Below are 25,374 nucleotides of genomic sequence, written 5' to 3'. Positions count from 1 at the left end.
AAGACTCCTTGTTGTGAATTGGGCTTTGTTCAGTGGTTCAGTAGCGTCAGGGTGGCGTGGAGGAAATGCTGGCTGTGATGTCCATCAGACGGATGTCCCGTCCTTGCCTGTTCTTACAGGACTCACCTCTGTCTACCTAACATTTCCTTTGCTTAGCCTGATGTCCAGCATGCAGCTCAGCCAAGCCTCCTGGCTATGGCTGTCTCCTCTGCACAGGGGAGAAGTACCCTCGGATTGATGGTTTTTTTATTTGATATAGCTGCTGGGCAAAGTATAGAGGTTTTCTTTAACCAGAAGCATATTAACACTTGTGTCTGATACATTTCCTTGTTTCTATAATCGCTTGAAGTTTTCTTTCCACTGGGGATTTTGTGGGAAAAGTTCGATGGCTCCTTTTGCTCAAATTGACATTATATCAAAAAGTCAGAAACTTTTAAAATATATTAGAGACTTTGAAGATTGACCTTTATGTCATTCTTCTTTGCATTTTATTTCTTATTTTTTTAGGGACATGTGTTACTATTATCAGTGAAAGATTTTTTTTTTTGTCCTTTTGTGAGTTGTCTTTTTAATCAGTTGGTGAGTCAACTGCAATGGCACAAATTGAGTTTATATATTAATTTAGTCTCTATTTTATCCAGCTTTGCACATAATACTTACTGAAGAAAGCATCTTTCTCCACATGGAGCTTTTGTTATTTTACCATCTAAGTAAGTCCCTATGCATATGGAGACCTCTGTCAAGAAATTTTTAGTTCATCCCACTGACTTATCTGTCTATTCCTTCGGCAGTAACAGGCTGCGGTTTTAGTTGTTTCAGACCAACAGCACATGCGTCCAGATGCATAAGACCAACCTCACATATTGTGGTTCTTTCCCAGAAAACATGTGCTCTCTTCTCATCTGTTCCTTCTTTCAGCAAAAGGTCAAAAACATTTTTCAATTTCTTCCCTCTACTTATATCAACCTCCCGAACAATAAAAAACTCTCTTTGAGATTTTTATTACAACCCATTTTCAATCTACAAATTAATTGAATAAGCACTAATTTTTTAAATGACCAGAATGGGGGGCCATGAGTATAGGTCAGTGGTAGAGGCCTGTCCAGCATGCCTGAGGCCGTGGGTTCCATCCCCAGCACCAGAGAGGAAAAGAAGGATTCCAATCTCCACATACATCTCAATTTTATTCAAATATTACTTTATATCTCTAAGTAAAGTTATTAATATTTAAGCTTGTCCAATACATTTTAAGTTAGCATTATTCATAGCTGTTTTATTTTGTGAATGAGCTCTTTTTCTCTTTTGTATCCTACCTGATTATTACTAGAAAACTACTGGTTCTCCTTAACTTTATTCACTTATCTCATTTCTAGCAACTTAACAGAGCTTACTTTTTCCTTGTGAAGATTAAATTTAATTCTCTTGAATTTTCAGGATGTATAATCATATCATCTGAAGAGAATGATAACATTTATCCTCTTTTCCAGTAGTTATGGTCTGTATTCCTATTACATATTAATGTTATCAGCTGCCCCGTTTCTTGACTTTTTGAAAAGTTTGAATAGCTTTGTCTTCAGAATATTCTCAAAAATAATGGTTGTGATGAAGGTCTGTCCATATTTTATATCCTGTCGTGAATTCAAGTTTCCCCAAGAGAATTTTAAAGTAATAATAGGGACCAGCAGCAGATTTTTCATGTCACTAACTGAAATCTGAAACGCTTATACCTTTCATAAGTATTAGTTTTGTGTTATTAAAAAAAAACTTCAGTGTAGTACATTTAAGACTGGTTGCATATAAATTTCATGCTTAGAGAAAATTTGACTTGGACATATAAATTTGGAATAAAATCAAAACCTTTATTTTTATTTGTTTCAACCACCCATCCATCCAACTATCCATTCATCATTTACGTATTTAGCAAATATATACTGAGCCCTATGCTTAAAACAAAGACTTTAACAAATATAGTCCCAACCCTAAAGCCTCAGCCTAACCTTATTTGGGACACACAGTTCTGTTCACATAATTTCATCCATAAATGTTCATGGCTTGAATAAATGCTGTCTAGTGAAAATGTATGTACTTATTAAATTCTTGTTATGTTCAGATGCTATCCTTATGCATTAAAACTTGATCCTTTGCGATAGAGATACCTTTGAAGGGACTAACTCAGACTGAGTCCTGCTCCTTCATTACCAAAGTCCTCTCCAGTTTCTTTTATTCTTGTCAAGGTTTCTCCTTTAGGCAAGTTTGGAGCTGTATGGGTCAATGCGGAGAGATCAGCATGTTTCAGGCTTAGTAGTTTCCTGATTCATTAAAAAAAAAAAATACTTTAGCAAATTCTTTCTTTACAAAATAGTGGCAAAGTTTCTCCCTTGAGACAATAACACCATACTTATGAATACTTGTCCTAGAAATGGTAATATAGGATTTTTTGGAAGTTTATATTCTAGAAAATGTGTGAGATTTTCCTTAGGAATTTACAGTAATTTTTTTCCCCCAACACATAAAACTTTAACTATTAGATGGTGCCAAGTAAGAAGCATGTAGACATTTGGATTAAAATGACACTAACTTATTTTCAAATTTGTTAAAATTTCCGATTTCTCCTTATAAAATAAACTGATAATTTTCACCAAAAATTCTGTAAATGATGATTGAATTGAATTTTTATTAAATTATTTATTTATTCTAATTTGTTATACATGAGGGAAGAAAGCAATTCACTTCATATTAAACACATATGGAGCACAATTTTTCAATTCACTGACTGTACACAAAGTATTTTCACACCATTTGTGTACATGTACTTAGGGTAATGATGTCTAACTCATTCCACCATCATTCCTGCCCCCTTGAATTGAATTTTTGATGCGTGATGTAAGACTTTGTTACACCGTGATTGAAAAGGAACTATTCAGCAATATTACGAAACTGAGTCATGGAAATTCTGGTTGTAAAGTTTTCAGTTAAAACAAAACTCATTGTCATTAACATCCTTTTTCTGTAAAATCATCTCTCAAAAGTATTTGCTGAAAATCAAAGAAACTTTTTAAAATCCAAACATCTGATTGGAACTTGCCTTTTGACTTCCTTGGACCTGAAACCTGGCTCTCCCACTCTGCCTTTATATTTGATTCTTATGGTTTTAGGGATCTAAGAGCCTCTACAATTCTCAATTTGCATTTTGGACTGTCTTATCCTCGCTCAGAGTGTCAATGTTTAAGAAAAAAATAGTTAATAGTCGATGGATTTCCTAAAACAATGTGAGGAAAAACACATTTTCAGTGGCATGAACACTGCTTTCCAGTGACATAAACAGCCAATTTATGTATTTTCCAGTAAATAAATCAGTACATTGGATTTTCCAGTCTCAAAAGTGGCACGACATCCAAAGTGTACTCTGTGGTCATTTCAGATGATTAGCTCTGCAGAGCATTATTTTCTTCTCCGAGGAGGGTTAGTGATTCAGACGAGATCATTAGTCTTAATGAACCCTGTGCCTCTGCTGCAGGTTAACAAAGCCAGGGCTCCTGAGGCCTGGGCTTCACCCTCAGGCCTCCCTCCACCACGCCAGGAGCAGAATTCCTAGCATGTCCAAGGTGGGGGGCCTTGGTTCCCCATTGTTCTGTATTTCCGAGAGGAGGAGGACTCTTCAGGGTTAGAAGAATTACCAGAAGTCTCCTTATTTAACCACCAGAAGTCTTCTAAATCTTCCTTTCTACTCCATTATATTTGTTTACTGTAAAAAATAAAATAAATTTTGAATTATCTACCACCATCAACTTTTTAAGTAGAATTGATGCTTCCAGAAAGGGCTGTGTGGCCACTCACGCCTCAAACCGCTGCTTGGTCCAGGGTCATCTTCTAAGTGCGGGGGTGGGGGGGTGGGTGAGGCCTGGAGAGGAACAGTGACTCTTCCCAGCACTCCCCGCCAGCTCGGGCCTGTGAAGGAACCAGCACAGTCCTGTCTATCCGCTCTCTCTGTTTCCAGCTCCTCCCAAAGGGCAGCCTTGTGGCCCTGACATCTTACACTTGACCACTTTGGAAAAAGACATGCATTTGTCCTTTCATTCTAGAAACTGCTGAGGACCTGATGAGCTAACTGTGCTTGGATGGAGAGAGAGGTCAGCTGAGTTAATGATTAATGATCTATGAAGCACCTATAATGCACCCACAGCATGCTCATTCCCACACCTTTGATTGTAATATGCTTCCCTTTCTGAAGGAAGTTACAGAGGAAGCCTAAGCCTCAGCTTAAGACTGGTCACACAGAGTCCTTATAATGGCCAGCTGGGGGACATGGAGGTTTATTCTTATTTATTTATTTTTTAAATGGGACCATTATTTGAAGCGGAGTGAAGCTTTGGCATGCCTATTGGCTGGATTTGGTTAAAGCCACTGGCATGGCGAAGAGCTTGGAATTAGACTTGATAAATATTTGCAACTGATGAGTCATTCTTACTGGAAAAAGTGAGGCAGACAGGAACGTCTATCCCTGCCAAATGTGGCAGAGATTATTAAAATGGTCTTAACCAAAATTTCCACTATCAGTGTTCCAATCTTTCTACCACAGCTGGCAGGGAACCCAGAAAGGAGGATGATATAAACCCCAGCTCTGCTGGAAGTCTTCCAATTTTTCTCCATCTGCAGGATACGGCTAGAGTCTCAACAACAACCTAGTAGAGACCAGGCAACTGAAGTTTCAAGTTCAATGGCTTGCTTAAGATTTCAAGGCTGTCTAAGTGGCATCTCTTGACTCTTAGCACTATAGATTTAAGTAAGCAGCCATTTCACCTTTAGAGACACACTTTTGTTAAATCCTAAGTAAGGCATTTAGACTACCATGTGCTAGGCGCGGTAGCACACGCCTGTAATCCCAGAGGCTGAGGCAGGAGGATTGTGATTTCAAAGCCAGCCTCACAAAAGTTAGGTGCTAAGCAACTCAGTGAGTCACTGTCTCTAAATAAAAATACAAAATAGGGCTGGGGATGTGTCTCAGTGGTCAAGGGCCTCTGAGTTCAATTCCTAGTACCCACCCCGCAAAATGACCAAAAAAGTCATTTATATTCATATGTAGAGTTTTTACTCTAATCATAACAATTATTTCACATTTCATCTTTAGTGAAAAAGAGACTGTATTAGCAAAATAGTGCTTAAATACAAAATGTATCATTGCATGATCAATTTGCTTTTTCATACATAGAGTTAATGACAAAAAATACATTTCAGCCATTAGAATATGCAAAGCTCCAAAGTCAATAGCCTCGTGATAATCTGCATACCAGAAAGGGGTATTTTTCAGACTATACCTATTCACCCCCCCCACCCCCCATTTTATCCTGTCAGGTTGGTTTAATTCAAGCCATTGGTTCTCTTAGAGAAAGAGGTCAGACCAGTTTGAAGAACTAGCAGCCTTAGAAGAGCAATTGAAGTATGCAGGTGGGAACTTGGATGATAAAATCGTTTTGGAAATAATGAACAAGTAACTTGAGAGTTTGTCTTGAGGGTGGTATCGCAGGTTATGCCAGGTTATTAATTTTCCAGCTCAGCAGTATGCCTCTTGAAAAAAAAAAAAAACTTAAAGGGAAACGAATATGTTTTTGAAAGAAATGCATTGGGTAGACCGGAATTACAGAATTGAATGAAGTCCACAGGGCAGTGACCTGAGAAGCAAAGCTACTTACATTTAAATAAGAACTGTGTGTTTAAAACAACAACATCAAAAAAAAAAAAACCTGCAAAATAGCTAGTAATGGTAGTTGTGCTGAGCACGCTAAAATGGATGTCTAAAGGTTTCTTGGCCATCTCCATAATCCAAAGCATTGGCCCAGGGTGTTTGTGGAAATGGAAACCCATGTAAATAAGGAGCTTGCCTCCTACGTGGGGTATGGGCATCAGCTTTGACATCATGCTCCTCCCTTGGCAGGATTTAGGGAGCATTGCCCCATCCCTCAGTTTCCCTGTCCAAAAAATGGGAAGAAACGTGCTCGCCATCCCAGAGTCTGCTCGCCACCAGCAGAATAGCCTGTCGCTGGGATTTTCCTTTCTCCCTGTTTCTCTGTTGCACTCCTCAAAGTGGTGGCCCCTTGTTACCATGGTGACACAGCACAGGGTGACGTTGCTTAGAAATAATGACAAGTGGTGGCAGCAGGGAGGCAGAGGGGGCGGTGATTAGCCTCTGAGGAGGGCCTGGTCTGGGCAGAGAGGCGACAGAAGGAGCTGTTCCAGGAGCACAGGGCGCGGGGAGGACTGGCTGCCCTGCTGCCGCCTCCCGTGGTGGCACTGGGTTGCCTGGCCACGCCCGGGTGTCCCTGGGCTCACAAGTTATAGAATCCGTACTTTGTTGCCACGGTTATTTTATTGCTTGGAGCTCGGGCTTTAAACACATAAATATTTGTTGTTGATTTCGATATCTAGCAGTTATAGCTCAATTTCCTGGAAGATAAGAGCAGCCGTTGACAAAGACCCATTTCTGTAGGCCACTGTGTGCTTGTGGCTTGAGTCACTCCTCGTCCATGGCCATGGAAAGGTATGGCAGGAAATCGGTTTATTCATTTATTTATTTATTTTTACTTCTAAGGTGAGTGAAACCACAACAAAACAAACTCTTGTTTGAATAAACCGGCCTCTCCGGGCCCTACAGCCTGGGCTTGGCTTTTCTGCCTTGTCAGATACTGGGCTGGGGGCAGGGAGTCTTCTGCTAGAGGCTTTCTGGGTCCCAGGTCTCCTGAAGCCTCAGCACCTTCAAGCCCCACGTCCCACAGCACCTCTGTGCTGGGGTGCCTGTGTTCCGCAGGGTAGTGGGGTGGGGCTGGCTGTGGGACCAGGCCAAGAGCTGGAAGGTTCTTCCAGCAGAGCATCTCTGAACGTCCTCAGTCACTGATCACAAACCTGGAGAGACCCCTGGCCAGACCTCAGGGGACCAGGCCAGAGGGAGGCCTGTTTTCTCTGGCCCTCTGCAGAGACCTGTTAACGCCCTGAGGTTCTGTGCAGTGGGAGACCAAGTGGCCCAGAGTGGGTGTCTACCTGTGGAGGACCCAGGGCCGTGGGGTGGCCTTACTAAGGAGCATCTTCATAGCCGCTCAGGCCCCGGGCAGCTGTTTCTGCTGACAGCCTCGGGAGCCTTAGCTGCTCCATTCAGAAAGTGCGAGACCCTCCTTCTAGGGCGGGGCCACAGTGGCTCCCACCCCTGCACCGCGGTGACTAGGCAGGGTCTTGGCACAGCAGCAGCATTCTGTATGCTGGGCCAGTGCGAGAGAAAATGTGGGTAAGGACAATTCAGCCTCCGTGGCACCCAGACCTGTGGCCTTTGTGCACCTGGGGCAGAAGCACCCCACACCCAGCCCCTCCATCCCTGGCCCTTCCGGGGTGCTTTTCAAGGTAGGAGTGCCCCAGGCACAACTCCGGCCACCCCTCCCCTCCTGGACCCACTTTTGTTCTGCCCCTCTGTGTGTGCGCTCTGGAGCAGGAACAAAATGGCCTCCACAAATGTCCCCCTCCCCTGGTACCGACGCTCCCTCACCATCCCACAGCTCAAAAGGCTGCTAACAAATCTAGGCCAAACCCAGCCGAGCTGATAAGATTTCCAGAAGAGTTCCTAAAAATATATTTCTCCTTAAATCCGCCTTGCCAATCACAGTTACAATCACAGAACTTTAGGGACAGAAGTGGCTTTCGAAATTGCTGAACCCCTTCCCTTTTAGAGCTAAGAAGCAGGAGTCCCAGAGAGCTTGAAATAATAGAAGAACAACAACGGCTGAGAAATATCTCAAGTCACATCATGAAGACAGAACAAAGCGAACCGTAAGGACAGGCGCCAACCCTGAGCTTGCACCATACTCACACATTTATTTGTCCATTCATCCACTCACTCATTCAGCAAGTATTTGTTGAGTGGCTACTAAGTCCCACAGTTATGTGTTACTCTGGATGACAGGGATAGCGACAGACTCTGTACTCACACACATTACATTCTGGTTGAGGGAGAAAGTGAACAGATAGACAAGTAATGATGAGTGTCGAGTAATGATAAGAAGTTGGGAGGAAAGGAAAGCAGGATGAGGCAGAGTGGGGAGGTAGGACTGATGCAATATTACATCAGGAAAGGCCTCCCTATAGGCCGACATCCAAGCCATGTGACTGTCTGGGAAAGGAGCTTTCCCAGTGGAGAGAGCAGTCAGGTTAAACCTCCAAGGTAGGACGGACATGCCTGGCTGCCCAAGGACCAGCTGAAGTCCAGGGTGGCTAAAGGGGAGTAAGCAAGGAAAGAAGTGGTCAGAGAAGGTAAGAGGCCAACCACGGAGGTCAGCGTAGTATAGGCCACGGGAAGGCTCCTGACTTTCACACCCAGTGAGGTTCCTGGGCAGAGAGCTGAGCTGATCTGATCACATGTCCAAGGCTCCCTCGGGATAATTTGTCCAGATGTGCCTGTGGGAGGAGAGGAACGGGAGCCTGGCTGGGAGGCCGCTGGCCTAACCCAGGGGAGGGATGAAGGTGGCGTAGGTGACGGTGGCCTTGTGGGGGTACGAAGCAGCCAGATTCCTATCAGGAAGGTAGGGCCCTGGATGTAGGGAGGGCGTCAGAACAAAGGAAGGGGGCAGGTTTGGAGTCGCCACTCACTGAAGCTACAGCACTGCGGGAGCGTGGGTTTCATAGCATAAAACTGGACAAAGGAGGGGTTAAGGTGGGTTTGAGGCAAACGGCCTGCATTCCAGCCACCCCCAGCCACCCGCAGCCCTGCTTCCCAGCCCTCCTCCCGACCAGTGTGCTAACCTCCTCCTTCCCCAGTCAACACAGGCCACGGGGCCCCAGGCCACCATGCTCGCTCTCATCTTTATTACCTTTCACCTTAAGAACATTATCTCAAAGAGCTCTCAGCAAATGTTTGTTCTAAGCTCTCCCCGAGTCTTATCTCACCATTAAAGATGCTGACTCCAGGGTGATCGTCAGTTGGCTCTTCTTTCCGTCTCTCCCAGCGCTGGCCAGCTCCTGCTTTTTCCTCTCCTGATACCTGTGTGGACTTCCTCCTGTACCTTCTGTGCAGCCCCCCATCTCCACAGAAGGGAAGCCCTGGCTCTTCAGCCCTGTGCAGAGAATTCCGACTGTGAACAGCCCGGGTCCTCTTGGTGGGGACCCACTTCTGACTTTGTGCAGTGCTGTCCATGCGCACACATGGTAAGAGAGCCGGGGAGTCACAGGGCAGCAGATTCAGAACCGTCCTCCACCACCTCCTCAGCTGCAGTCCCTCCCATGGGCCCTCCCCAGACCTCTGGCCTTTGTTTTTTTTTTTTTTAATTGGCCCGTGTCCAAGGCCTTGACCTTTGAAATGGGCATCTCCTTGGCTCTGCTCCTGCTCTCGGCTAGCCAAGTGTAGCTGAAGAAAGCCACAAAGCCGTAACCATCCATTTCAGAACAAATTCCTGAGCTTCTGTGGAAGCTGAGTCTTCCGGGCCACTTGATGTTCTGGGCCTTTATTTCCCTCTGGGGTCCTGTTCCTGAGGTCCTAAGTTGCAGACACTCTCTGCAGGGCTGCAGCCCTGTCTGCGTGACTGGGCAGGTAGAAAGTGTCCTTGATCGAGGTGGCAGGGGCTTCAGACAGGAGCTGCCCAGGCTTCATATCCTGCCGTGTCACTTCAGGGCAGGCTGTGGCCCCCTTCACGCCTTCTTTCCATCCCCAGAGTCGGCAATGAGCAGGTTATCTTCTGGCCTCCGTTGGAGCTGGGGATCTAGTCCTTCCTCCCTCCATTCAAGAAGAAAGGGTCCTGGGAAGGGCGAGGAATGAGGCACCCCTGCACCTCCATGAGCAAGTTGAGGTCCTGGAGGGGCGGTCAGAGCTTGCCTGCCCTCACAGCCAGACAGAAGCACCCCAGACTCACCCCCAGCTGCCCCTGCCTCACCCCCCGGCAGTGCACCATGGAAACCACCACCGAAGATCACTTCCCCCGCTGGATGAGGACTTCCTCCTCACACAGCTCATGGCCACTAAGGGGCATGTCCTCACAGCAAGGGGCTTTCTTGGCTACTCCCTCCTCTTGAAACTGGCCCTTCCTCCCTGGTGTTGCACCATCCAGACGCTCTTCTAGGTTTCCTTGTTCTTTTCCTGTGGTTTGGTTCGTTCTTCTTTCTGTCACCTCTAAATGACTAAAGGAACTTGACCCTGTCCAGGTCTTCCTCTTTGCCCTCCTATATTTATATGTATACATACAGACATTCTCGCTGTCTTGTGTGCTCGCTCTCTCTCTCTCGCTCTCTCACTCTCTCTCTGGTGATGCTCTCAGGGGGAACTTCTTCCAGTGGGGGGTCTCATCCATACCCTTCTAATGCCACTCAGTGTCTTCAGGACCCATTATACTGATGTTTTACACCAGAGTCTGCTAAGGCAGCCTGAAACCGGACATCACTATTCTCAATGGGGATCAGGCCACATTTGCATATTTTGCATATATGCTTTGCATATTTACACCAATTTTTATAATTTCTGAATAGTCTTAATAAAGTTGAATTTTTTAAGAGTGCAGCAACGTGTAAACTGAAGCAAGACTAGATAGGAACGTCATGAGGAATTGTTCGGCATTTTGAAAAGCCACGATGCTAGCCACACCTGTGTGACTGTATGTGTGCCTGTCAAAAGTGCCACATCCTTATAGGCACCAGCTTCTGACTACTTCATACTGTTTTCTGATATATTTGGGTAAGCATTGAAAACTTCAACTATATATTATTTATCTTAGAAAATGGTTTTCCTTTGATATCTTAATTATTTACCGCTGTCTATACATTGATTTTTTTTTCAATGTAAGTCCATTGGCTGTACTGTTCATTGCTCTTATTTGGTGATAATTAAAGTTCTGCTATAAAATTTTTGTCAAAAAAGGGAGTATTGATATTTGTAGGCATACAGGCAGATGAAATAACCACTAGGCTGGTGGGGGGGCAGGGGAGAGTGTGTGTTAAGGGTTCAGCTGAGAAGCAGTTCTGTGGCCAGTGAAGGAAATAAGAGTTTTAACAAAGATTTCTCTGGGAGCACAGGGCTAGATTTCAGCCTGCAGCACAGTCATGTACTATCATCCAGGAAATGGTAAGTGCTGTGTCACTCTTAAATGTTGCCTGATCCAATTGCTTTTATTCTAATAACAGTGTCTCCTAACTGATTTATAAGTATTTGGGTATAAAACACAAACATGGTGGAAAAACATAATTTGAATACAAATATGTGCTGAATATATTCTATCTGGCTGTAGTTTCAAGTGTATATTTAGAAAATTTCTCTTTTCTAATTAAAGATGGAATTTCTATCTCTGTGCATTCCTGGAATCAGTTATGAAAATAGATTGGAATTTTTCACATGTTAAAATGAGCCCTGGATTTTATAAATTTTTTTCACTTGTACTGTAAGATAAAGGATGTAGGGAAGATATGTCTAGTTGGGAAGTTTTCCTTTGTTGTGGAATATTGACCTTTCTGTCCCATTGTATGACCTTGGGTGTCTGTGTTTTATTTCCCCATGGAAATGTATTTGAAGATATGTTCAGAAGAATCAAGTGCCTGTGACATGGGGACACCATTGTCTGGTGTAGTTCTTTCCTCTCTTACAGTGAGCATTTTGAGTTGGTTGTACAAAAGCATTTATTAAAGTTTCTCTAACTTGCATTCTAGAAAGGACTTTGAGGCTTGGTAGACAGAACTTTTCTACTTCCTTTCACTACCTTCATTGACTTTGGAGAGAATTATATCTGTTAGCCAGCAAAAATTTTTCCACCCGTCATGCGTGTGTCTGTGAGTGTGTGCCCAGATGGACAGGGGTGATCAGTGACATGGCTTTTCAAATGTCCAACAATTAAGATAAAGTTCCTAACAAGTTAAAGTCTGGTCTTGCCTCAGCATACACACTGGTTGTGTTCCTGAAAAATTCAGTCATACTAAGACTGTTCAGATTTTGAGAAATAAAAATGAAACTTGGGGTAGATGTCTTTGAAGAACTAATGTTTATTCCGGGTAGATGCCACAGAAAAAACATTTGTAATCTACTACTAAATATGTTCCGGTTGCATTGTGTATAGCTATGGCTTAGACATGACTATCCCCTTGATAATAAGCAAGAAAACTGCAGCTCAGAGAGGCTAGGAACCCTCACACAGCTATTCAGAGGTGAAGGAGGGACTGGAATACAGAGTTGAAAAGTTGGTTCTTATCCCTAAGCCCAGTAGAATTTGCAAAGCACCATTTGATGTCACTTTTCAATCAATCAAAAAGAAACCAATACAGAAAGGTCTAGAAAGAACAATCCTCTTGAAGATATCATTTCTGTTGTCCTCCTCACTCTTTCTTATTGATAGGCTGATCAGGTTCTTTACTACTTTTGCAGGGCAATCTCTACACTGTATTTTTCTCGGTCCTGTGGGAAGGCTCCAGTTAGGAACCTCTTCTCCACAACTGTGATTAGTGATTACAGGGCAGTGTTACACCCCACTCCTGGAGGTCAAGTGGCTCTCAGCACCAGTGCTTCAGCAGGCGGCTCCGCCAGGGCCCTCTCCATCCAGGCGTCTGCCTCCCATAGGCTCAGGATGTGGCCACGCCATTGATCGGCGGAGAGAGCACATTGAGAGTTATTTTAAATTGGGCTCTAGAAGTAGAGGTGAGGATGCTCAAACATCAGATCCCTCCCGGGAAGGCACATTTATTTTTAAAAAAATATGTTTATGAATAATTTTTCATATTTAAGAATTTAAATATCAATATAGGAAACCCAAAGAGTCTAAAAATGAGAAGTAGGGAGGTCAAGGAGATAAGGGTTCTTTCTTGTAATTAAATTTATGCAAAATAAAATTAAAGACCTCCTATGAATTACTTAATGGAGAATGAGTCCTTGACTTTCTGACACAGGAATTGGTTTGCTTTGCGAAGATCCTTTAATCGGCTCTCTGGGAGGCTCATGTCTGGCAGGCAGCGAAGATACCAGAGCTGACCAAGAGTAAGCCCAGAGAGGCGAGCTGTGTGTGCGCTGCAGAAATAGTTCTCTTAAGGCGGTTTTTGGATTTTGATCAGTCTCAGTCTCAAGATGGAACACGATTGATGTTTTTCCCTTCAAAAATGTACAAGCAATCTCAAAGTATTGGTGCAATGGGACCCCTGAGCTCCACAGCCGGGACTTGTCTGAGGATGTGGAATGGAGGGCCATTTCCTCTCCTGGTAGAATGAAGAGCCGAAGCTTCCAAACTTGCTTGGCTGCATAATTGAGCTACTGTCAAAGAATGTGAGCGGGCAAATCTTTCACACAGTCAAAAGCCACAGCTTTCTGAAAATTTAACACCTACAAGAGTTTTAAATATATTTTAAAAAAAATGAAGTGTCATGTAAGTAAAGACCTTAAAAATCATCAGGATTACTTTGCAGAGTTGAGTAGCCAGGCCTTTGTCATTTCTGGAATTGCCACAGAACCTCATGTCTTTTTCTGTTTGCTTAATCATTATTGGTATCTTAATATTATATGCGTTAGTGAGACTCATGGTGACATATTTGTACATGCACATAACATAATTTGATCCCTTTCATCCCCCAGTCCCTCACTTTGATCTCTGCTCCCCCTTTGCCAACCTCCTTTTCCTACCTTTCTGGTGTCTCTTCTATTTCCATGAGATCACATTTTTCCTTTTTTCTGTCTAGCTTCCACACATGAGAGAGAGAACGTACAACCCTTGGCTTTCTGAATCTGGCTTCTTTCACTGAACAGGATGCTAGTGCCCTCCATTTTCCTGCAGATGCCATAATTTTGCTCTTCTCTATGTCCCCTCATTTCTTTATCCTTCAACTTCAATCCTGTCTTTCCTTTAAAGACAGTAAGGCAGTGAGCCTGGGTATTTTTTATAGTGTGCTCTGTCTGAGAAGACGGGCAGTCTACAAAGCAGCCCTCTGACTGAGGACCAAGCTGCTGGTCACCAAAGGCCATCAGTTCCTTTAAAGTGATCCTCTGTCAGGCAGGGGTTCACAAAGCCAAGCCCCACCCACCCCTACCAAAGGCTTGCTGCATTCTGAGTGGAGTCTTTAGGACTATGATCTGTTTTGTACTTGTTAGGAAACATCATATCATCTGTTTTCTAATTCTTATGGAAAAGTCTTAGCTGGGACAAACCTCAGGTGCTTTCAGTTCATTGGGTTTTATTTTGTTTTACTGATCAGACACAGCCACAGGGGGAAGCCTCTGGCAGCCTTCTTGCGATTACTTAGGTGGGCATCAGTGTCTGAAGACCCTACAGGCAACCCCAGAGAGGCCATCTTTGTTTTTCCAGCAACGCCCAGGTTGCCCAGCATAGAGCAGGGCAGCAAGGGGTGCTGATTATGGTGATTCTTGAATTTATGCATCAGTCGTCCCGGAGTCCTGTTAAAAACAAGATTGCTGGGGCTCTGTCCTAGAGTTTCTGATGCAGAAATTCTGGGGTGAAGTCTAAGGATCTGCATTTCTGCCAAGCTCCCAGGGGATGACCCACCCCCAGCTGGAGCACTGGGCACTGACAGTCAATGTGCTGAGCATTCTGGCTTTTGAGGCTCACATCATCACTCACATTGGGGCAGCTTCTCACCCTCAACCTGCTAGGCAGCAGGATAAGCCAAGGGCAAATGCTAAAAGGTTCCTACAGCTAATACTGAAATTCCCTACTCAGAGCATTATTCCTTTAGCTTAGAATTTAGTTTGTATTAAAATGAGAATGTTCTTTAGAAGAGGACCAGGAGTTCACTCAACAAACGTGTGGAGTGCATTCTACAGACCAGGCACAGAGCTGAGCTCTGGAGACTCAAAAATAACAACCGTTTCACACACAGAGCAAAGTCTCTAGGAGTTTACCTTGGGGGTGGGGAAAGCAGTTGGATAAATTAATATTTACAGTCCTTGTGAATTAAGGAATAATGATATCTGTTTAAAAATAATTACCAGGTGGTGTTAAGAGATGGGATATAAGAGAAGGAATCAAAAGTGGCTGAAGGCAGGCAGAGGAGGGAGTGCTGAGTCAGGATGCAGGGGGGGACAGCTTGCCAGGTATGACTCAGCACAACCTTCAAGGGCCAGCTCCTCTCCTGTCCCATGCCAGGGCTTAGGGATGCAGCACGTTTCTGAACACTAGCAGAGGGGGCAGGAAGGGCAGGCTAAAGGAGAAACTAATACCAGAGAAATAATGAGGGCAGCCACTTCCAAATCTCTCCCAGGTTCTGCATGGGAAGGGGCTAGGTAGGGCAGGGTGGTCTGGGATGTTGGAAATAAAACTGAAGAAGTCAATAGGAAGAGAGGAGAGGAAGGTCAATGGAAACCAAGTAGCAGATCTGAAGGATGAACTCATTTAGAGATCTGACTACATCAGGAGGAATCAAGCCAGTAGGACTATGTGAATCACATGAGATGATAAGTGTTGTCATATAACATGATCCACTATAGTAACCACTTACCAACTATGTGCATTCCTTAAATAAGCTACCAACGTCAAATATACACAATGAAGCTTCTTAAAAATAAAAAAGACATTAGAAAAATGGAAGCACAAGCAACCCAGTGAGAGTTAAACAGAACGAATTGGTAAATATAGAATTAATGTCTATTCTGCAGCCCTAGGAACCTCTCTGTGGCTTCCCCTGGGCCACAGAATAGACAAGAGGGTTGTGGCAGATAAGGGGCCTTGGCTCTATACAGTCAAACCTTTGACCTCCAAGTCATTGCCTTACTCCTGAGGACAAGTACACCCTAGTCAGAGTCCTGGTCCTCCCAACAGAACTGCTGTAGAGAAAAGGAAGCCCGAAAGTAGATTCTGTCAATAGATATTTATAGAGCAATTCTTTGTACCACCTTGCATTGGGACAAGTTTTTACAGAGTACTCAGATAGTTCCCCTATTGGTCCTTCATGGTAGCAACCATGCCAATGTAGGCGGGGAATATTATCAACATTTTACAGGTGAAGAAGGCAGATCTCAGAGACGTTGACTTACCAAGGATAAATGACAAGGAACCTTGGCAAAATGAGGACTTAAGGACTTTCTACCTTTCCAGAAAGTTCTCTATTGGTTGATAGGCTAAGATATCACCGTCAACCGAAGTATAAATGTGAACATATATAATTCTGAATTTACTAGTGGTAAAAAGGAGCAAGTGAGATTAATTGCAATAAGGTTTCACCTAAAAGTTAAAATATTATCCATTTACCATGCAATACATAAGATATTAATAAGATTTCATTGCATTCTTCAGATTTGGTGTATATTTCACACTTAAGGCTTATGTTAATTTGGATGCGAAATTTTCATTAGAAATGCTTGACATGTTTAGATTTTGTATTGATTACAATAGAAACGTAGACTACATACTCAAAGTGGCCCAATCATATGTGAAATTTTCTGATAACTGAACTGAGGTTCAGGTTTAAATTAGTGAAGAATAAAGATTTACAATGTATTTACTTAGTCCCTCTAATGGAATAGCCACAGGTAGCAGGTGGCGGTGTCACCTGAGCCATCGCCCTTCTTCCCAGGAACTTGCAGACTGGCAGAGCCAGGGTTTCCTTAGGCTCATGCTCTTGACAATATGTGCGGCTTTGGTCTTCCCCATTCTTACCTGTTATCCTTGCTCATCTCCTTCAGAGGCCTCACCCTCATCTAATTCAAGTCTGCTCTCTCTTCCTGGTCCCCATAGCTCCCTGCCTGTCCTCACTTGTGACCTCACGAGGGGAGGCAGTGCCCCAGATAACCGGCTTCAGACCTTAGGCCAGGAACAGAGAATGAGCTGGGAGAAAGAGTGGATGCTCGACAGGACACCATAGCTATGGGTTTGCGTGTGACAGTATGCACACCCTTTTCCTCCCAGGACGACTTTGACTTACAAGTGACTGGGCCGTCAGAAAGCTTGGTTGCCCCTATTCTTAAATGCAAGCTTATATTAAAGTTTTATACATGGAATCTAAAAATATTGAACTTGCAGAAGCAGAGAGCAGAATGTTAGTTACCCGAGCCTGGGGGTCAGGTGCTGGTCCAAAGACATAAATATCAGACAGGAGGAATCAGCTCAAGGAATCTATTGTGTATTATGGTGACTGTGGTTCATAACGAGGCATTGTATCCTTGAAAATTGCTAAGAGAGTAGATTTTAAGTTTTCTTACCACAAAAAAATACAAGAATGTGAGAGAATGCATATGTTCATTGGCCTGAAAATCTACAGTGTACACTCATTTCAAAACATTGTGTTACACTTGATAAAAACAGTATTGTGTCGATTAAATAAGCAGTATTTTTTAAAGGCACATTTGTCTTGATAGAGCCTGGCTCTCTAATTTATGGTTGGATTTTTATTGTAACTAGAAATGGAAATCTGTTTCTCTGGGTGTGTGGTGGTGGGGGGGGGCGAGTATAAGCTAGTGGACTGGATGGTTTTTAGGAATAGCTGAGCAGCCATTCAAGCCACCCGGGCATATGTTTGCCTACTTCCTTCGTAGACCTGACGTGTGTCTTTGAGGATGAGCTTGTACTATGACCTACCTAGGACTCCGAGGGTCTATGTGGCATTTTGCAAATATGGATGAAGCCCCCATGTGGTTCGTGGCCCATCTCCCCGACACAGGCACAGCGCTTCCTTGGCGCTCACTGCTCTCCTCTTTGTTCTCCGTGGGGGTTGGAGTGAGGCAGTGAGGAGGCAGGTCCAGGCTGGTCTATGAAACCTGAGCCGGAGTGAATTTGACTATTAAACTCACCTTCTTAAGATCCCAGACTTAAGCTCGTTGGTGTTGCTGCAGTGAACACACACCACCCAGCAGACAAGCCGGAGCCCGCCTGGCTCCCTCAGATATTTTATAATTGAAGTTAGATGTGCGTCACAGCTCTCAACGCTGACAGCTTCCTTAAGCGCACTGACGTCTATAACTTTTACAAACAAGTAAAACAATTGGGGATGAAGTAGCCTTCCCCACCAGCAGCAGGAGAAGTCTTGCTAAATAAACAGGCCATGATCAGATAAGCTGGAGAGATACCATAGGGGTTCCTGCCCTGTCGGTGGCTGATGAGACACAGAAGTGCTCGAAAGCCAGGGAAAGGCCTGTTTGACAGTAGAATTAATCGGACATAACTTTCCTAGCCTTGTATTGGAATACACGACCAGGGTAACTCCGCATCATGTACAACCACAACAGTGGGATCCTAAATAAAATAAGTTATACTCTATGTATGTATAATTTGCCAAAATACATTCTACTGTCTTGTATAACTAAAAAGAATAAGTAATTTTTTTATTAAAAGCCTGTTTGGCTTGGTTCCCCCGAGTTAACTGAATCTAATTGATCTGGGATCCCCCTACCCACCCTTTTTCAGGAAACACTTGAGAACCACTTAAGAGTTATCACTCTCTCTAAACTAACTTGGACACAGTCATGCATCACTTAATGATGGAATGCATTCTAAGTGTGTCATTAGGTGACTTCATCGTTGTGCAAACGTCATAGAATGTCTTTAATGACCTGGAAGGGGCAGGTCATCACTGGATGTGGTCTTGTGATACAATCAAGAGATGTGTGAAGTATGAGGTGTTTGAGGATTCTGGTGGCATAACACAGCATGCTGTTTTACAATAAATATTTTTTATAAGTTGAAGGAGTACACTTTAAAATAATGATTATAGCATATTCAATCCATAAAACAGTAACATCGTCATTTATTATCATTATCAAGTATTAATGACTGTACATAATTATATGTGCTATGCTTTTACAGCTGGTATGTAGTAGGTTCACATCATCATCACCCCAACACATGAGAAATGTCTTAAGCAGGATTTTTAAAAAATTTAATTTGTTATATGCGACAGCAGAATGCATTACAATTCAGAATACACATATAGAGCACAGCTTTTCATATCTCTGGTTGTACACAAAGTAGAGTCACATCCCTCGTGTCTTCATACATGTACTTAGGGTAATGATGACCATCGCATTCCACTGTCTTTCCCACCCCCTGCCCCTTCCCTTTCTCTCCCTCCCCTTTGCCCTTTCTAGAGTTCATCTAATCCTCCCGTGCTCCACCCGCCCCCAACCTCATTATGAATCAGCATCCTTAAATCAGAGAAAACATTCGGCATTTGGTTTTTTGGGATTGGCTAACTTGACTTAGCATTATATTCTCTGATTCCATCCATTTACCTGCAAATGCCATGATTTTATCCTCTTTTATTGCTGAGTAATATTCCAGTGTGTATATATACCACAGTTTCTTTATCCATCCATCAACTGAAGGGTATCTAGGTTGGCTCCACAGTTTAGCTATTGTGAATTGTGCTGCTATAAACATTGATGTGGCTGTGTCCCTGTAGTATGCGGTTTTTAAGTCCTTTGGGTATTGTCCGAGGAGTGGGATAGTTGGGTCAAATAGTGGTTCCATTCCCAGTTTTCCAAGGATTCTCCACACTGTTAAGCAGGATTTTTTAGCTCCACTATAATATCATTGGACCACTGTATGTGTGGTCTGTTGACTGGAATGTCATTACGACTATCATCAACTTCCAATCTTCACTCAGCTCTCGTTACCTACACATTAATGTGGTATACATAACCTGCCTTATGTATTTGCTCCGATATCAAGACCAAGCAAATATATAAGGTAGTTTATGTCATATCCACTTATTGAAGTTGATCAACTTTACTTATTCATGCTTGTCTTGGTAATCTTAAATTTTTAATGTTTAATAATTTTTATGATCCTTGAAAAAAGTAAGAAAAGCAAAATGCGCTGACTTTGGAAATCCAAACTAATTACATTTTCTGTTCTAGACATGGTTTAACTCCAGCATCCCATACAAGAGAGCATTTTTAGATTGTGACTCGGTTAAAAATGAAACTGAACTCAACTAAAATGAACTTTTATTCATGCATTCGGTCTTCATTAAATTGGTCGATAAACATTTCTTGAGGTTCTAATAGAATCCAGGAGCTAAGGGACTTGGGATACAGAAAAGGAAAACTCTAAGAATAGTCCTTATCCTAGGAGTACCTACAACACGAGTCAAGATGAATATTGAACAGGTACTATTAGGAGAGGAAGCAGGGAGAGAGCAGAGAATAAATATCAGGTGGCTCCTACCTACATCCATCTGGAAGTTGGAATCTCTGTACAAACCGGGAAGAGCATAAGGAATTAGGAGCCCGTGTTCCATCCAAAATGACAATATCTTCATTACGTAGGAGAGGCACTTCCCAAATAATTGTTTATAGCATCCCCAACAATAAAACCCATGGCCTAAATGTGAAATTAATTGAGAGCCACAGTTCTAATACACTGTTTTGGCGATTAAGCACATTAGATTGAATTGTTTCAGAAGGCCTAATTATTGTGTCTGCCACACTCGTCTGTTTGAGTCATTCCTAACTTTTGGACTGCTGCCTAGATGATTCTGCAATACAGTTTCAGTTGCGTGTTCTTCTTTTTTTAATGCACAACTTTCCTCACTCTACTCAAACCTCCAAGCTCTAACCTGCACTTTTACAATTTCTAGAAAAGAGCTAAATAGTTTGTTCAAGGGTCAATGCCATTGAGTTTGGGTATGAGTTGATTTGTTTTTTTTTTATTATGTTTTGCAGGTTCATGATTTAAAAGTGCCTGTGGGAAGTTCCTTTTGCTGAAAACTGCGGCCTGGGAGAGCTTTTCATTTCTTGACACTGACGTTATGAGTGGATGAAGATACCTCCGTTGTCTGACTTTGCCAATTGTTTAATTTCAGAGTTTACAAAGGAAGAAGGAAAGGGCGTCCAGCTAAATTATGAACACCTGAGAGGCTTCTTTTCCAGCATCATCTACAGCTGTGAGTGTCACAACTAACTATTTTCCCAAGGAGTGCCATGATATTGAAGTCACTTTATTAAAAAGCTGTTGTATCTGCAAAACCATCAAGAGACTGGGACATCGAGAGCCAGAGATGACACTGAGAGTGGTTTTATTGCGGCCCACAGTGTTCAGGTGGGGCATTTTGATTGATGAGTGACTCCTGCTGATAAGTCCTCTCGTCACCATTTCCTGGATCGGACTTCATTAAGCAATTTATCACTTACCTTCAGACTTACATGTGGGAGTTTTCACAACAGTAGTTTTGGAATCATTGGGACTTGGATTGATTTCACCACTTAACAGACACTAACGGAGCCCACAGTACTCTCTCACCATGGCTTTGAACGTTGCTCCTGTCAGAGATACAAAGTGGCTGACATTAGAGGTGTGCAGACAGTTCCAGAGAGGAACCTGCTCCCGCTCCGATGAAGAATGCAAATTCGCTCACCCCCCAAAAAGCTGCCAGGTTGAAAATGGAAGAGTAATTGCCTGCTTTGACTCCCTCAAGGTAAGAGAATGTGTTTCACTTGTTGTTTCAAAGCCACATTGGGCTTCCAAAACAGAGTGCTTTATCTTGCACTTTTACAGAAAGTGAACAATCACTTTTGGATTCTGTTTTCTTGACTGTGGTGACTTTGGGAAGATTTCACTCAAATTTGTTCATATCAGACACATATAAATTTTTTACACATCTATGTTTAAATTAAAAATACATGATGGTGTATTTCTGGTCTGGCATGACATTCATGTACCCAAGAGTTTTAAATCAAAGTCAGGCTTGTGACAACTGAAGATAAATATTTTATTAACGTTTGATCTTCTGGAGGTTATGTAAAGGTGAAGAAATTGAATGTGTCACTTTCATGTGCCAGTTACTCTGACTTACATCTGGAAGAATTTTCTATTCTTGGGGTTCTCTTTCTTGACCAAGGGCTTCCTAAAATGCTTCTCGACCTGGTTTTCACTCTCTTTCAAAACAGTTTATGGCTAATAGAAATTAAATACGCACTTAATGCTTGGGAATCGCCATCTGTCTGTGAGTTACATAACAAAAGCAATGAATGGTATGCAGGTGACACCCATGATGAGCTCATGTCTGGTAGGGAAGTACATCAGCAAATAACTGCTGTGTAAGAAGAAAGGCACGTGCCTCACAGGAGGAGCAGAGGACTCTCCTCTGGGAGTCCACAGAGGACAGCTGGCTTCCCACATTTCAAGAGATGATTTTGGAGGTTGGTGCACCTGAGTTATGTACTGAAAGATGTAGTTGAAAGAAGTGGTATGATTTTGCCCAGAAAGCATCGAGGTTTATTTAGCCTTAAAATTAGGGTACTTTGAATTCCAGATCATCTCAGCCTGTCCTAAGGGCATAATGATGTTGTTCTAAATAGAACCAAGTATGATAAACAGCTTAAAAACAGCTTGATATTTCCATCGCTGCAAGTCCTCAATAAGCTTACCGATCAGTTAATTAAAATTTATTTATGCTCTTGATATATGACTTGAGAACCTCTGTGCTGTGAGTTTACACAACAGTGACCTTGGCTTCTCTTTGGTTATTGAAGGGACTGGGCATGCATTTGGAGGATTTCATCTCATGTCAAAAATTATGTCTTAAAAGACTTATAAATCAAAATGTGTAACTCTAACTCTTAGAAATGTAAGACTTCCAAGATATATTTATGTATCTTCTAAAGGGAAACTTTGTCTATACTAAAAGCAGAAAAATACATCGATAGCTTGACAGAAATCTTTTAAAGGTAAAAATTTGACAAATTAGACATATTATCTACATCATGAGCTGAAACTATTCTCTTTTTATCATAAAAGTTTATTAGACTAGACTAAAATGAAAGCGAGTAGATGGAGTAATCACAATTCATATAAACTGTGTCAATGTAAGCTCACTGTACATTAGTATTTATTTTGCCTTTAGTCAAAGAAGTAAAGGCAGTTTGATTTGCCTCCATGATTGTCAACAATGGGAACATTCACCACAAAAGCAATGTAGATTTAAGCTGAATCACAAAAGTTTCAAGATACGGAAACAGGTCAGGGAGGAGAAATGAATTTTCCAAGTCATTCATAATTCTTTCATTGTATTAATTGAAACCTTCTCTGTCTGGATACTGAATATTAACTATCATGATTTTTTTAGTATCTTAAAGCTCTTTATTGTTTAAATCTAGTAGGGAATGTTGGGAAAATATTCCTGACCCATTAATACCACATATTTCTTGAATATCAACTGGGTAAAACGTTCCAACAAAGGTCTCGATCTGCATAATTCTTTACATTTCTGTGGATTCACCAGCTGCACACTTGTTGGAGGAGTCCAATCCCTGGAGCAAGGAATGTGAACAGACATGTTCAGCATAAAAAGTGTGAATCAAACCATGAGCATATTGAACCCTATTCACATAAAATTTATTTTGGCAAGTGTCCAGTAGGCCCATGCTCAAGAGTGGAAGGAGGCCTGGTTGTACATTGCCTCAAGTTCTTGGTCACTTTTAGAACTATAGAATTTCAACTTACTTCATTTGAATGGGATATTACAGATTTTTAAAGTTGTCAAATTGAAAAAAAAAAAAAGTTAAAAGAGCCTACAGGAAAAGGAGTAAGTCGGACCTGAGTCTATAAACACCTGCTGGGCCTTGGGTGGTTTCACAAAGAGGAGAATATGCACCAGCAAAAATAGCTGAAGCGTGTGTTGTCGCTAGCATCACTGTCATATTCACTCTGCAAGTTTGTTTATATGATCAGAAGCCCTGGCAACCAGACCAACAAGTTAGAAGAACCAAAATTAGTAGCCAAAAAGAAAAATAATGATGATGATAACTGTGAAGCTATTTAACTTCATTACAGGTTCAACATCCCTAATCCATCCATCTGCAATCCAAAATGCTCCAAAATCTGAAACTTTTTGATCACCAACATGATGCCCCATGTGGAAACTTCCAAACATGACCTCATTATGCGTAGCACTTGAAATTCAAATGTATATTTATTTAAATATTGTCTAACATTATCTTCAGGCCATGTGTATGGGTGTTTAAAAAGCATAAATGAATTTTGTGTTTAGGCTTGGGTCCCATCTCTAAGGTACCTCATTGTGTATATGCAAACATACCATACTTGGACAACTCCAAATCTGAAACACCCCTAGTCCTGAGCATTTTGGGTAAGGGATATTCAATCTGTGTATTAAAATAGATAGTGTTGCTCAGGGGATCCAGACTAGGTCAGAATGGGTCCAACAGACCTTGATGAATCCTGGCTGGTACAGGCCAGCTCTATAATTTGAGATAAGTTGTTCTATCTCCTTAATTTCTGTTTCCTCTTATGTAAAACTGATAGAATTCTCACTTCACAAGGTTACCTCAAGGACTACCTGGCCCACCACATCCCATGTTTTAACCCAGGGCTGAACGTGTTAGGGATGGCCATGTTGAGTCCCTCCCTTGTTAATGTATCCCAGTTCAGCCACTGATTGCAATGACTGGCTTTAAATGAAGGTGTGTCCACCTCTTCATATGTTCAAACTTAGAATCAACTGTATGGGTGGTAGCCCCCAGTCCTATGAGTAATTCACAACATTAGAAGAACTGGGATGTGAGGCAAGTGCCATTTTTGTTGTTATTTGTTACAATATATTTTCTATGAATGCCATGAGGGATTAATTGGTATTTGTGACTGGGAGAGAATCTGTTGGCCTGTAAATATAGGGATGACTCAATTGTGAGCCTTTTGCCTTGTTGTTATTGGTTATTTGTATCTATGATTAAAATTCCCAGGAGTACATGCTGAAACAAATTTTGGTTGTTGGAAAAATTTTGTTGAGGTCTTTGGTAAGGGAATTGTGCATCTAAAAATGTTTTTATAAAAGAACATTTAGAAACATAGAAGAGTTCTTACAGTGGTATTTGTACATTACTCATAACTTGACAAAATGCACATTGTTTCATGAGCAAGAAACTCTCTTGTAGCCAAGGCCTCCACCAAGTGAAAACCCATCTCAGATGCCTCTACCGTCCATAAAACATTTCCCCTCATAGTTGAAATATTTGATATATTTTTTTCTTTCCCGATTCATTTTCTTGTAACCAATAGGAATTAATCTGGACTATTTTGCAAACAGAAACATCTGGAAAGAAACATATGAATTAACTTCAATGCCTATTGAGATTAAAGGTTTCATTACTTACCACTTTCATTTTGAATGTATTGCTTTAAACATTCAAATTCAAACTCAGCTTAAGAAAATGAAGCCATTTTAAAAATCAGATTGCTAATTTTGGTTGAAAATACTTGGTGCATTTGGGGGAAATTATTTAGACACTATTTAGAAATGTAGACATAACATTTCTTAATAAAAATCAGCTCAGAGAAAGACAGTGTGATTCTCTTAACACCTCAGTCAGGATGACGTCGCGTCTCTGTCCGAGGATCTTTCCGGTGGCTTTTTGTCTCGCACAGAGACCAGCAGGACAAGGTTGGCTTGGCCCTTGGCACAGAGCTGCTTCCTCCCCCA

The 25,374-nt window shown here is 42.2% G+C and overlaps 1 protein-coding gene across 11 annotated transcripts in view; it reads left to right on the top strand.

Moving 5' to 3' along the window:
* Mbnl2 (muscleblind like splicing regulator 2) overlaps positions 1 to 25,374 on the top strand; it is a 151,131-nt gene that overhangs the window by 26,980 nt on the left and 98,777 nt on the right. For 8 of the 11 annotated variants that reach the window (XM_015484146.2, XM_048800734.1, XM_048800732.1 and 5 more), the window contains exon 2: positions 20,600 to 21,351. In XM_015484146.2, coding sequence (XP_015339632.1) covers positions 21,178 to 21,351 — 174 coding nt within the window. In that variant the 5' untranslated portion in view covers positions 20,600 to 21,177. Of the gene's footprint in view, positions 1 to 8,105; positions 8,290 to 9,050; positions 9,181 to 20,596; positions 21,352 to 25,374 lie in introns of those variants that run through there. The other 3 variants (XM_048800728.1, XM_048800729.1, XM_048800733.1) reach the window with 3 other exon arrangements.

Source organism: Marmota marmota, unplaced genomic scaffold, assembly GCF_001458135.2.
Source record: "Marmota marmota marmota unplaced genomic scaffold, marMar, whole genome shotgun sequence".
Lineage (NCBI taxonomy): Eukaryota > Metazoa > Chordata > Mammalia > Rodentia > Sciuridae > Marmota > Marmota marmota.
This window is presented reverse-complemented; position numbering and strand designations above follow the sequence as displayed.